The 13123-nt window shown below is 37.3% G+C and overlaps 1 protein-coding gene across 1 annotated transcript; it reads right to left on the bottom strand.

The window, feature by feature from the left end:
* Positions 1–5514: 5514 nt before the first annotated feature.
* LOC146133667 (uncharacterized) lies at positions 5515–12736 on the bottom strand. The gene is made up of 4 exons (XM_083397821.1): positions 12609–12736; positions 7581–7700; positions 6284–6386; positions 5515–5668 (listed from the first exon to the last, which is right to left on the bottom strand). Exons 1-4 carry the CDS (start codon positions 12712–12714, stop codon positions 5515–5517), a joined length of 483 nt encoding a protein of 160 aa, XP_083253947.1. The 5' UTR covers positions 12715–12736.
* Between the last annotated feature and the right edge of the window lie 387 nt (positions 12737–13123).

Here is a 13123-nt window from a genome sequence, read left to right on the forward strand (position 1 = left end):
GATCAAAATCTATTTCTTACATTTAAAAACAACACTTGTCGATTTTGTTGCTTTACCACTAATGCTTTTGCTGCAAGTTCAGCACATGTTACCTAAAAACCATCTTGAAAAAATATTTTCCAACATTTTTGGAAATAAAACGAACAACGGCACATTTCATCGACTTTAAAGATTCAGCTGCTTTCCAATAAGCGTGCAGTCATTCGGGTAATTGGTGGGATAATCGCGTTTATCGTAAACAAACACCTGTCTTAACCCCCTGGGCCCAGCCCACACACTCTAGATGTAATACAAGATAAACTAACGTCTGACAGAGAAGTCACGGTAAGCCGACCGCTGTTGGGATACCGCCACGTCATCTTTTGCTTTGTAAGGCAGTGCTCTTCAAGCTTTGTTGATTTGGTGAACCCTTAAAGTTGTTGTAACGAACTCATGCACCCTGATTGCTTAAAAGGTAAACTGAGGTAAAAAGCATATTAATATCATCATGTCAATTAAACCGAGCGGAGCTGCCGAAGTTTCACACACTGTTGGTGAGAGTTCGATTATGGCTGCAGGCTGCTTGCAAGTACCGTAGTACTGCATATCTGAAAACAGCATTTAAACAAACTTGAAAAAAGAGCAGAGACTATTTTAATGACTGTTTTATCATCAAAAATGTCAAATATTAATGGCTAATTAAAAGTTTGTGATGCACCCTTGTATACCTTTTTGCACTGGTGCAGCCCATGCATATTCTGGTTCACCCCAGGGTTCACCGTGCACACCGGTTGAAGAGCACTGGCCTAAGGATTAATTTGGTGATTAGTACGATACTTATCATTTTATTCCAATACCGATACCCGATATTTTGTTCCGGGGTGCCGTGACACCCTGGGGGGCATTTCTAGATACCCGATATTTTGGGCATATGATTGAAATTCCTACATTAATTTGGTATCGGATCGGCACCGATGACCCCAAGTATCGGGCGAGTAGCGATACTACCACTTTGCATCGGGTATCGGCGCCGATCCGATTTTATCGGACATCCTTAGTTGTGATTTATGATGTTATGTCACGTCATTCGACTTTCGATAAGAATCACGTGATTGCAATGTGGCTCCCATTTTGTTTGTAGTTTTGCCAAATGTCGTTGTTCCATTAAACATGTAGAATTACAATGGATGTTACAAGAATTCGATGGTTTTTTATGTTTTATTTATTTTATTCCATTTATCCTATGATGTCTCTGACTAATACTAATATGCTTTGTTTAATCAGATATACTGACGATGGTTTTGCCTGCGATATATATATATATACAGTGTTTTTTTTAAGGTGTTTTGGGGGACCGAACTATATCTTTTAAGACATTTTATTATAGCGTCCGACCTGAATTGCTAGAAAATTCGTCTGAATTATAGTGGTTTCAGAGTCAGCTTCAGCGATCGTATTTGCGCAAGTTCAGCAGGAAGTACTTGACCGAGCTAACTTTTAAGGTAAATAATGCTAAAGCAACGAAAAGGCATATTAAGAAAATAATATTGGAGGTGCATTTACAAACTCCCGAAAAAAGTTCACAATTAATTTTCAAATCGCCAGGACCTTCCTAGATAACTGACTTATATTAAAGAAAAAAAAATTTTTCTGCCATTAAATAATAAACGAAAACTAATAACGGTCAAAATATCATCTACGTTTCTTTAATGACAGCGTGAAAAAAGCTTTCTAGTCCAACTGCAAATCACATTGCGGGCGCCGCCTAGCGGGCAATCTAACCGGATTAATCAAGCACAAGGTGTCGCTCGCCAGTGAAGACCAATGTAGTGTAATTACAATTTACAAACGACCATCACTTTAACACACTAATAAAGCTAAATAAGCATAAAATTCATTATCTTCTGGGAAAGATATGTTTAAATCAGGGCTGCCCAATCTGTGGGTCATGCAAAAGTGTTTTAGGGGTGACGAGTAGGCCTACATTAACTGCATTTCAACAAGTGTGTGCTGAAAGACAGACATATAAAAGCATTTTGTTTATCGCTGTAAAACTCAAAGGGTGACGAAAGAGAATAAAATTAAGAGCTCCCGGAATAAAAATTCTGAAAACCCTGGTTAAACCATGCTGAAAAGCTTTCTGCTGAACTCCTGTAGTTCATAAAAAAATGCAGCATTGGTTAACTATTTAGGTTCTTAGTATTCGTGGGAATTCGAATTTGGAAATCGTCCAAAAACCTTGAATTACCAAGCCAGGAAATAACACTTAAAACGACGCATCAGCAAAGTTTCACATAAAATTAGCATATAATTAAATATTTGACCCACTTGAGCATTTTGTAACGATTAAGGTCGTGTTTGTGACACGCGCGATAAAAAGGTGCGATAAAAAAGGTCCGCCATCCCTGCTATAGTATCTCCACAAATACATTGTCAACGACAAATATGACAGGAATATAGCAAGAAAAATAAAATACCATATATAAAAATCTTTTTGCACTGACGACAAGTTTATCAGCCATGTTCTGATGACACTATAAGATGTATGAAATAGTTGCATTTGGTTCCGGTTGCTTAGAAATGCGAACTGTTTCAGTACTTTCCGCTTTTATGGGTTACGATTTCGTAAGCCGTATTTGCATTAGTGTGTATATAGGTGTAAATGCGTATAGATTATGTTTGTGCTGACATGTACATGTATAAGCACCAGAGCCCAGAGGTAAAAGTAAGCCCGAACGGTCCCGTAAGCGTTTCGGGGAAATAATTCTAGGGTTTGCCGTATTGATAAAAAAATGTTCTTTTCTCATCTGGCCATTCCGCCAACTCCTTTAATCTAATGTAACTAAATGGCAGTTTTATATTTGAGCACGAAATTGTACAATAACCGCACATTTCCTTAGGTTATTTGTTTCAGACGTGTCGTAATGGCTTTCCTTTGTGACGTCATTTTTGAAATATTTTTATGCGTTCCGGAAAGATTTTTTTGTCCTTCACCCCTGGTGAACACTGTGCATGTACATGTGTGCGTATAAGAGGAGCACGTACGGTCGTGTACACCTGTGACCTGATGAGCCGCCACGAACTACAGTGGTGTCATCTGTGGCTCGTTGCAGTTGTTTCTGCTTTGTGTTCATGCTTGGTTGGTGTTTATGTGTGCGTGTGTGTAGTACGGCAAATCTCTAGTCGTTTCAGTGGCTAAGGTGTCACGGAAATATGGTAAACACAAAAATAACAAGAAATGTTGAATGCTTAAATAACGCCAGGGCCCCATCGATGGTCGGATGGCTGGTGGTGCAGGGACTTTGATCTTGACGTTGTCTGCTGCCTGTGATTGGTCGCCCTGTTGCCGGGGGCAACCTGGGTCCCGTTTGAACCTGGGAATAAACGGACGTAAGTTTGATTTTAAATACGATCCGAAATAATGTCAGCAAATCAGGGATGCGGGGTCGGACTCGACTCAATACCGTCGGTATTTTTGCTGGAGTCGGACTCGGCACTCGATTAAGACTCGATAACACTAGCCTAGTCCCGAGTCCGACAAGCGCATTGGCAGCACCAAATTTCGCAACTGATAATTAAGGAAGCAAACTGTGAATTGTAAAAAGGTAGTGTGGTGTAATATTCTCCAACCATGTATTGTGGGTGTATGAAGTGTATGACAACCCTATGAGTGGATTACTTAATATTCACCCTATTTTAGTTACGCAAATGGGTGAAATACAGGCTATAGTTGGAACGGGTCTCGGGACTCGACACAATCGCACATTTACCTTATTGAACAATAACATATTCAATAATTTCACTTGTTTAACTAAATCAAACGCTAGATATGCCTCGTAAATTGTTCCAATTACAAATTGAAGGAAAACAATTTACTGTATTAAAGCGATAAGTCTTTTACTTAAAATACCAACTTGGGAAAAAAAATGTAAAAGTTCCTTTACCTCGATTTGGTTGAGGTTTGGTCACGTGGGAAGCCATAGGACTGATTCTCGTGCTGTGGTTTGCTGAAACAATAAAAGCGAATGTAATCGGTTATGCGTAATCGAACCCGCAACCTAAGGAATTTTGTGGCAACCAAATCCCGCATTATTTTTTGTTACTTCATTTGCAGAACGAAGGGCATTGGAACACATTAGTCTACCCAATCATGTTTTGCTGGCAAAATTGTTATCTTTTCAAACAGTTTTCAATTGGCCGATCAAATTCGCACAAAAAAAGAAAAACAAAATTAAATTAAAAACGTATAGTGGATTTAACAGCTGTGTGAACCGTTTTTTAGATTTGGGTAAATCAAAATGCACCCAATGGGGGCCGAACGTTAAGACTTAAGCATTCGATATCGGAAAGATCTTTTTATTGCATTTTTTAGAATTCTAGCTAAGTAATCAATTCGTCAAACGCGGCATCCAGATACGAAGAGTTTAATCTGGTAAGCAGTGTTGTGCACAAGTCATTTTGAGCTGACTTAAGTCTATGTCAAATTTGCAAAATAGCTTATGTCCAAGTCAATTCATTTGTAAAATAATGGAAGCCCAAGTAAAGTCTTTTTTAATAAATAACAAGTCAATTCCAAGTTAAGTGCTTGTCATAAAAAGTAATCGTTAAATTGGTTACGTTGTCCGATTATGAGTAATAATTAAACTATAAATACCAAAAACGAACATGCGGCAAGCAAGATGAATTATGTGCAAATATATTTAGGAAAAAATAACCCAAATTTATAAAAACAATGCCTAAAAACACTTCATTTCAACCCAAGGCGTTTGTCAAAAATACTTAAGTCAAGGCATCTTGCCCAAACAACTTTAGTGAAGTCAAGTCATTTGAAAACAATGACTTAAGTTCAAGTCAATTCATTGAAGTCAACTTGTCATTACAGCAATACTGACAAGGGCAACAACAACCGATATACCATATAGAAATATATTCGAATATTGAAGCTTCTCCAAGTCTCTCTCTGTGTTCCATTATCTCTAGAGCAGGGGTTCTTAAACTGGGATCCATGAATCCCTTGGGAGTCCGTAAATTAGTTTTAGGCGTCCATGAATGCCTAATTTAAATATTAGTGTATATTAAAAAAGTAATCCGTAATAAGAATATCAAAGCCCATACAGAAGTAGGTATCATTTTGGACGTTTCGAATAACTCTTTATTCATTTTCAAATGATTGTTGAAAATGAATAAAGAGTTATTCGAAACGTTCAAAATGATACCTACTTCTGTATGGGCTTTGATATTCTTATTACGTCTTACTACAACCTCCAACCATTATGCTCCAAAAAAGTAATCATTTTTTTAAAGAAAGCAGTTTGGTTAAAAAGAAGATGGTTTTGCACTTACTTTATTTAGACTACATTACACTTTCACATTTTTCAAACCGTAATCTACAGATTTATAAAGTTTATTTGTATTGTGACGCCAGTTTATGACAAATTTTTTTTGAAAATGTTTGCCTATCGTGGTCCATACAACATCAAAAAAAATTTAGGGGTCCGCGGTAAAAATAGTTTAAGAACCCCCTGCTCTAGAGGGCTACGAACTTTCCCAGCTGAAGAATCTCGAAGGTAGCGAACCTGATAAGTTGGTGGTTCTTGTCGATGGCCTCGAGTAATTGGAAGGCCGACCTCCGATGTAACTCCTGTTGTTCGAACCGTGGAGCTGGTTGTAGCTTGGAGGTTGCGATGGCCTGGTAGAAGCAATTAAGGCTTAATTCATGTGTAAATAAAAAGAAACCGCTCGGTCGGCCACATATACCAAGACTTAAAAACAAATTCAAGAAAAAGAAGAGATTTGCAAGAGATAATTAGTTGGAAGTAAAGGCGACGTGCATTTTATTCCGGTAAAAATAGGTTTATGCGTTTGTGCGCGATTTTGATTACTTATAGGTATATGTTCGCTTAGTATGCTTTTAACAACAAAATCTTGGCCTCCACCAGAACACATAACGCCGACGATAAAACATTTTTTAATGAGCTGCTGACGCCATTTAAAGTCCTACAACTTGTATTTACAAATATGCATTTCGCTCGATAAACTGATTACGCCATTTACTTGGCGAATTGCATATTTTATAATATTAGTTTAGAAACTTGCTGGCTGATTTTTCTTCAAAACGGCGCGTTTCTCAACATTTGTATACGTTTGTACGAATGTGTGTATGAGGGTCGTGCATTTTAGTTTCATGGCAGTAAACAACGCCACCAAAATAAATCTTGCATGGGAACCAAAAATACCTTATTATTTAGGTTCTTATGTAAAAAGTTGAACCAAACGAAATCAGAGTATCTAGTGTCCAGCTTACATCTGCATGTAGGGTCGCTGCTGAAGTCGCTTTTCAGAAATCACTTTCACGTCTGTTTGCCGTTCCGCTCGCCCTAGGGAATTCCCCTGCATGTTGGCAGGAACTGGAATGACAAGAGTATAGTTCAATATATCAAAAAAACAGCTCCTCAACTGTAATATTTACCATCGTTTCGGCAAATCATGCAAGTCCCCTTCATCAGGGTGAAAGTAATGTTCACTGTTTGTTTGTTATAAGTATAATATAGCTATAGTCCGGTTTGCACATTGCCAAATTACTCTGTCGTATGATATAAGTACAGGTCGTATACTCGACCAAACTCTTTCGGGATTTTTTGATTCCAAGTTCTAACTTATTTACTTTATTGTGAGGCACAAGTGTCCAGTTTAACAGAGAGCAAACATCTCAAATAAAAAAACTTGACGTAAATAGACGGCTAACTTCAATAAATACTGGGACATCACCCTATTGTTTCCTTGCATGACTTGGATTCAAAACTCTATAGTTGTAATTATGGATTTTAGATACTTGAAATTTTATTCCGATATCGATACCCGATATTTTGGACAAAAAGTATCGCGATCCGATCCGATAACTTTTAAACTATGCTAAAAAAAGGTCATATAGATCAGTGGTCCCCAACCTATGGGTCCCGACCCAATGTGGGGTCGCCCCAACCTTTTTATTGTGTCGCCATTACTTACCTTTTTCATTTCGCTCGTGGTTTAAACGCGTATATTAAAAATGCCAAAACAAATTAAAAAACGTTTCGTTTTATTCTTAAATTTAAATCCAGTGTTAAGTTTAACTTTTTATTTTGGTGCACAATGCACTTGTGTAGTCACAGTTCTCTGGACTTGTGGTAATTTAAGCATAAAATCAATCGCTTGTGTTGTATAGTCCAAGTATTACTTATGTGAAAACAAACTGGGGTCGCGTGTATGAACGCTAATTTAAGTTTATTTTAATCGGGGCCGGGTAATAAAAAGGTTGGATTTAAACGTTTGACGGCAAGTTTTTTTACGGTAATAGGCCTTGAAGTAAAAAGTTTACTAAAGTAAAGTTGTTAACCTACTATTTAAGGCATTTAATTTTAAGAAAAGAAAGCTGCATTTAAATGTAAATCATGGGTGAAATTCCTGTATAAATTTGGGTTTGAATCGGCACCGATCCTACCCTAGTATCGAATGAGTACCGATACTGATAGTTCGCATGATATTATCAGACTTCCCTATAGCTGTTATCTCTATTCTCGGCATTGCTTGACGAAAACAAACAGTCGAACACAGCCACTTACGTTTTTTGTCCTTGTCTTTGTTGAAGCATCCGCACTTTCCTCCCTGTACACAACAACCGATCACGCAAGCCAGCATCACAACTCCAACTATGGGGAGTACGATCGGGAGCACCGTTGCGTCTAAGACATAAATGTGGTTTGTTAGTTATAGCCTCGCAATACTATTTATGAAAAAGGAGGGAGGGTAAAGCTTTTCGAGTCGGGTCAGTAACAGTGCATGTCACAATTGTGATAAATACCATATTTTTTTAGGCCTTATCCCTTTTTTACCAGGCCATTATCCCGCCCATCATCCATTTTGCTTGGTAAAGCCCTACTCTGGCCTCTAAATAAACAAGGTTAGCTTTCGGTCAGACCTGGGCAAACTATAGGTTCGCTGGGCAGACAATGCAATCCACCCGGACCTTACGTTCTATAAAAACATTTTAAATAGAAGTAAGCCTTAACGCTTTTTTTCATTAAATTGGAAATATTTTATTGAATAAACTACACTTGTGTGTCATCCTCAATCATTCCTATTCCTATCAAATCCGAGCTAATATATTTATAGCTGTCCTTTACTAACGAAGCACACTTTATATTATCAGTATTTCACGACAACTTTTCAATTTTTTTTAATAAAAAAATGCCCCCCCCCCCTACTGTACTCGCAAAACAGAAAAAAACATATCGCGTAACTCAACTGGGTTAGGTTGGATCGGTTTGTTCAGCGATCGGCAATTTTCTTGCGGCCCAATTTGCCAAACCATCGCCTGCCCTCATTGAAGATTGCGGCCTGCCCATGCAATCCTATATACTTAACTATACGATAACGTGTCGTTTATATAGGGTTGAGGAATTTTTTCATAAGATGATACATTATAGACCAGTAAAACAGGCTGATGCAGGTAAATATCATTGTTGTCATAAAGAATATCTGCTCAAGGCTTGTAACTCTGTTATCCGTTATTTTTTGTATATCATATTCTACTGATGAAGATGAGTTTTATAACTTTGTTTTCGGGATGAATTTGCACCAAAAAGAAGTAGCACACACCTCAAAATCAAAAGCAATTTAAATCAATTAAACCAAAATATGTTTAAATTAGACTTATTTGAATGCCAATACACCTAAACGAAATCCAATCCATCTTCAAGGGATTTAAGATTTGTTTCCATCTCAAAATCGTGATTGCACATAAGGTTATCCGCTAAAGCCGGAGTAACCAGAGCCAGAAATAAAGCTGTTTATCGCGCATCGTCTGCAACCGAGAGCATATAACTGCTTAAAGCCCACTTTGAAGAAACGGTGATACAATCTACAATGAGTTGAACTGCGGCCATGATTAAGTATTAGAGTGCAACCGACCTTTGCTGTGCTCCTATGGTACTTTTTATTTTCAAGGTTTATGTTTTAGGAATAATTATTTTGTAAAAAAACAAAAAAACGAAGGGTTTGTCACATTCAAAAGAACAGCGAAATAACAGTTTACTTAGTGCTTTAAAATGGCCAATTTTAACCTCCCTGTGGTCCCTGTGATTTAAAAACTGCAAAATATAGAAATATCAAGCAGTAATTCTCTTTAAAGTGTAAAATAGTTTCTTTCGATTGTGTAAATCTTGACGTCGAAATACAACACATTATGATATTTTTTGTGTTTTTTAACTGTTGTGTATGCACCATTTTAGTGGACAATTGGGATATAAACGTTAAATTGTTTTTGTCTTTTCTTCTTGCGACAAAATACAAGCTTTCAACGCAATAATAGTCTTGGTGATGTACACAGGCAAGTCAATGGCAAACTAAATATATAAAAAAGAAGATATCTTCTCGCCCTTACACGTAAATGACGACAATTAAATGGAACAGGAAAGTCTAAAGAATGTTCACATCAAGTCTATTTTATTTTTGTAGTCATAACTGCTGCAAACTGATTCTGGAAATTTTTTTAGTCGTTATCACTTTTCCTGGAGTTAGCTATTGGGTATTAGTTAGCACCAGGGAAGTCGAACAACATACCATAGGAGTCGCCATCCGACGCCAAGCAATATCGGATCTCGTCTGATAGTCAATACTAGATGTGTATCAGACCGGTGCTGAAGAGATACCAGATTATTTTGTGCATTTCGCAGAGGTTTGTGATCTAACTCACTGCTTCCACTTTAAAGGCAACGTTTTTGAATAATTAATTAGATCCTAATCGTTTCCGGTGCTACCGCTCATTCTAGCTTAACTTACAACCTCAAAAACAATGCGTTTGTAGGTTTCAATTTTATACATATTCTTTGTTTGACGACGGTATCATATCAGGTTCGGTTTTGGAACAAAACACGGAATATTGGACATTTTGACCAGGTCATCATTGTACGGTGTTGTAAACTAGTCATTTTAGAATGAATCAAGTCCCAGTCAAATTATTTGTTAAATAACCTTCGTAAAAGTCAAGTCTTTTTGAATGAATAACAAGTCATCATAATTAGAACAAGTCAATTATTCAACTAAATACTAACAAAAACGCAACATATAGTAAGCAAATTATTTTATGTGCAAAAATTGAGATAAATAACCCATACAAAAATGCTTAATGAAAACATTTGATTCTAATCAAAGCATTTGTCCGAAAGACATAAGTCAAGTCAATTTCAGTTTGACCAAAAGACAAGTTATTTCAAAACAATGAGTTAAGTGACTAGTCAATCCATAGATTTAACTCATTACAACCCTGTCATAGTGCAAGTGTAATGCCGCGATTGCGAACCATAGACACTGTGGTCTAACTCTATATACACCAGTGATAAACTTCATTATACAGCGTAATATTACATAACGGCTTTTCTGGGCCATTTAATTGAAGGTTTGGGGCCTTTTCGAAAACGAGTTGGTTGTTCGGGTTGAAAATAGTCGGGTTATATCGACCTTTGGCGTCTATTTTGTGACTGATGTCTTTCAGTTTTCGAAACAGCCAAGGGGTTACCTTATTTCCTCTACAAAAGTGCCCGTGAGTGACCTTAACACGGGCCATGCTGTAAAAACAGCCTACAGCAACGTATGCTGTATCATATTGCGAAACTAAATATCTTAACAACGTTTTTCTTTTCGATTCGACCGGTAATAGGCCTATTTGTAAAACCACTGAGACGGTTGTAATTTTCGGAGGATTACACGAAAATAAGAAGTAAAATGGCTGCCATTTAAACATGTGGGAAGGCATTTTTTATATAGACTACAAAAAAACGGATATTTTGTGAAGCTTACACTGTAGTGAAAAAAAAATAAATTAACGACTAAGAATTGGAGAATTAATAACCGAGTACCGGTACTCGGTTAATGCCATGTTAATTCATATTAACATTCAAGGTTCAAAAATTCGCCTCAACCCGTAGCAACACACCATAATGAAATAGACATTACAAAAAAATAACGAAAAAACAGAGCTGATTTGGACAACTTGAAAAATTAACTCGTCGAAAGAGTAACCTACTTCAGACAACTTTTTTCTCCGTTAGGGATTTTTAAAATCTCCCCAGAGAGGCATCACGGGCCCGAAATAACGGGAAATCATTACCGCTGCCGCGTAATCCGCATAAAGGGCGGAAGGTGTGCTTCTAAATCCCAGATCACACATCCACGAGCAAAGTAAAGGCTATTAGCGACGGTGGGCGTTTCCACTCTGATTGCTCGTAAACTGCTTATCGTGTTGTACGTTTGTCAACTGTCTGAATCGGCGACAAGGTGCGTTTAAATAGGTTCCATTCGTTGAGCGAATTAAGAGACCCAGAATGCCAATTTTAATGAAATATATTTCTCTCTAGAAAACTTATGGGAAGCAACTATATTTTTAAAAATAACTGCATTGCATGGCTTAAAAATAACTGCATGGCTTATGGGAAGCGGCTATGTTTTTCAAAACTAAATGCATTGCAATGAAGATTAACGGATTTTATAAATTTCTCGTTTCACGAATTAAGATACCTAGAATGTCATTTTTTAATAAAATATATTTCTGCCCAAAAAACTTATAAGTAGCGACTATCTGAAATGACTGCATTGCATGGGTTTCAATTACCAAGGATGACCGGATTTTATATATTGTCGGTTCCTCGTAATTTAATTGCATTATGGGTAGGTAATTTTTGTTATATTTAAATAATATACCGTATTTTTTAAATGTATTCGATTCCTTGCCTGATAATTGCACTAAAAAAACATAAATAGGGACAAGAAGTTTCGAATATTAGGACATTTTTTCGGGAACACACAATAAGACCTAATAACCAAAAATACCTAAAGCAGAAAAATTCATAAAACCATAGTATTCAGACCAGCGACATAATACAGTCAAATACGCAGTAATATCCCGTACAGCATAAGATAAAAATCGTCTGAATAAGACCTAAATCTGTCGGAATAAGGCCTAAATTCATCAGCATAAAGCCTAAATTCGTCGGAATTAGTCCTAAATTCATCGGAATAAGGCCTAAATTCATCGGAAGAAGACCTAAATGGCCATAATAACGCCAGAACCTGTGGGTAGAGGGTATGGGACGATCGGGGGCCATCGGTCTGGCATCGGCCGTTTTGGTGCCAAGGTTTGGACGCCATAGTCTGACCGGCGCCGTCAGGGCGTCGCTGTTTTGGCAACGGATTTTCGGTCCTGTTTGGGGTTATTGGTGGGTAATGGGTGGGGTTAGAAAATGGATTAGTGTTGAAATTATTTGGGGAGTTAGAGATGTACAGGGGTGGGGTGTGGGGTTAGTTAAAGGGTTGTTTAGGCCTGATTCTGACCTTTTAGGTCTTATTCCGACGGATTTATGACTTATTCCGATTTAGACGGTAGCAATACCATTAGGTATTAGTTCTATTTTGGCCTTATTCCGAATTGTGTTTTATTCTGACGTTGGTGTTGTTCTTATCTCGGTCTTATGGCTGGAGTCTATTTTTTCCTAAGATAAAATTGGTTGGGCAGAATAATATCGATCCTGCAAACGATAATACACTTGACATTGAGTATCGTCTCCGATCCAACATTATCGGACGTATCAACTTACCATCCTCCACGCTGTAGTTATCGTCCCATGCTTGAGCCGTTTCTAAACAAAACGAGAGAATACCTCCGATCCTGGCGTACCGGATTAATTGTTCCGGGGTCGACATGACAAAATATGCTCGGTGTTTGACTATGTTGTCGTAAATATTGTGAATTATCTTCTTACCTACAGCAACCTGCATACGTACGTTTAGAGAAAAAGTTAAAATATCGTAATACACAATAAGTCTAATAAGCAATACAGGCAATTCAATTTTTCAAATACGAAGTTTGCCTCAAGATTTGACATGCTTACATCAAACTAATAAACATACTGGTTCTTGTAAAAAAAAAGTCAAAAAACAATTCCGCAAAATACAGCGGTGCCAGAAATAATTCTTTCGTATTTATACCTATTATCAGCGTATTATCTGATGTTTTTTTCAAAGCAAAAAAAACACTTAAAAGATACGTTCCACCACAACAAAATTTAAAATATAATTTATCGAAAAGCGCAAAATCAGACATAATATCGAA

This window comes from Ascidiella aspersa, chromosome 9 (genome assembly GCF_963924565.1).
Source record: "Ascidiella aspersa chromosome 9, kaAscAspe10.2, whole genome shotgun sequence".
Lineage (NCBI taxonomy): Eukaryota > Metazoa > Chordata > Ascidiacea > Phlebobranchia > Ascidiidae > Ascidiella > Ascidiella aspersa.

Coding starts and splice junctions, on each gene's coding strand:
- LOC146133667 (XM_083397821.1), bottom strand. CDS start 12,714: ATGTCGACCCCGGAACAATTAATCCGGTACGCCAGGATCGGAGGTATT. Junction 6,387..7,580: donor CAAAGACAAGGACAAAAAAC/GTAAGTGGCTGT, acceptor TTGTCATTCCAG/TTCCTGCCAACATGCAGGGG. Junction 5,669..6,283: donor CAGCGACCCTACATGCAGAT/GTAAGCTGGACA, acceptor TGCTTCTACCAG/GCCATCGCAACCTCCAAGCT.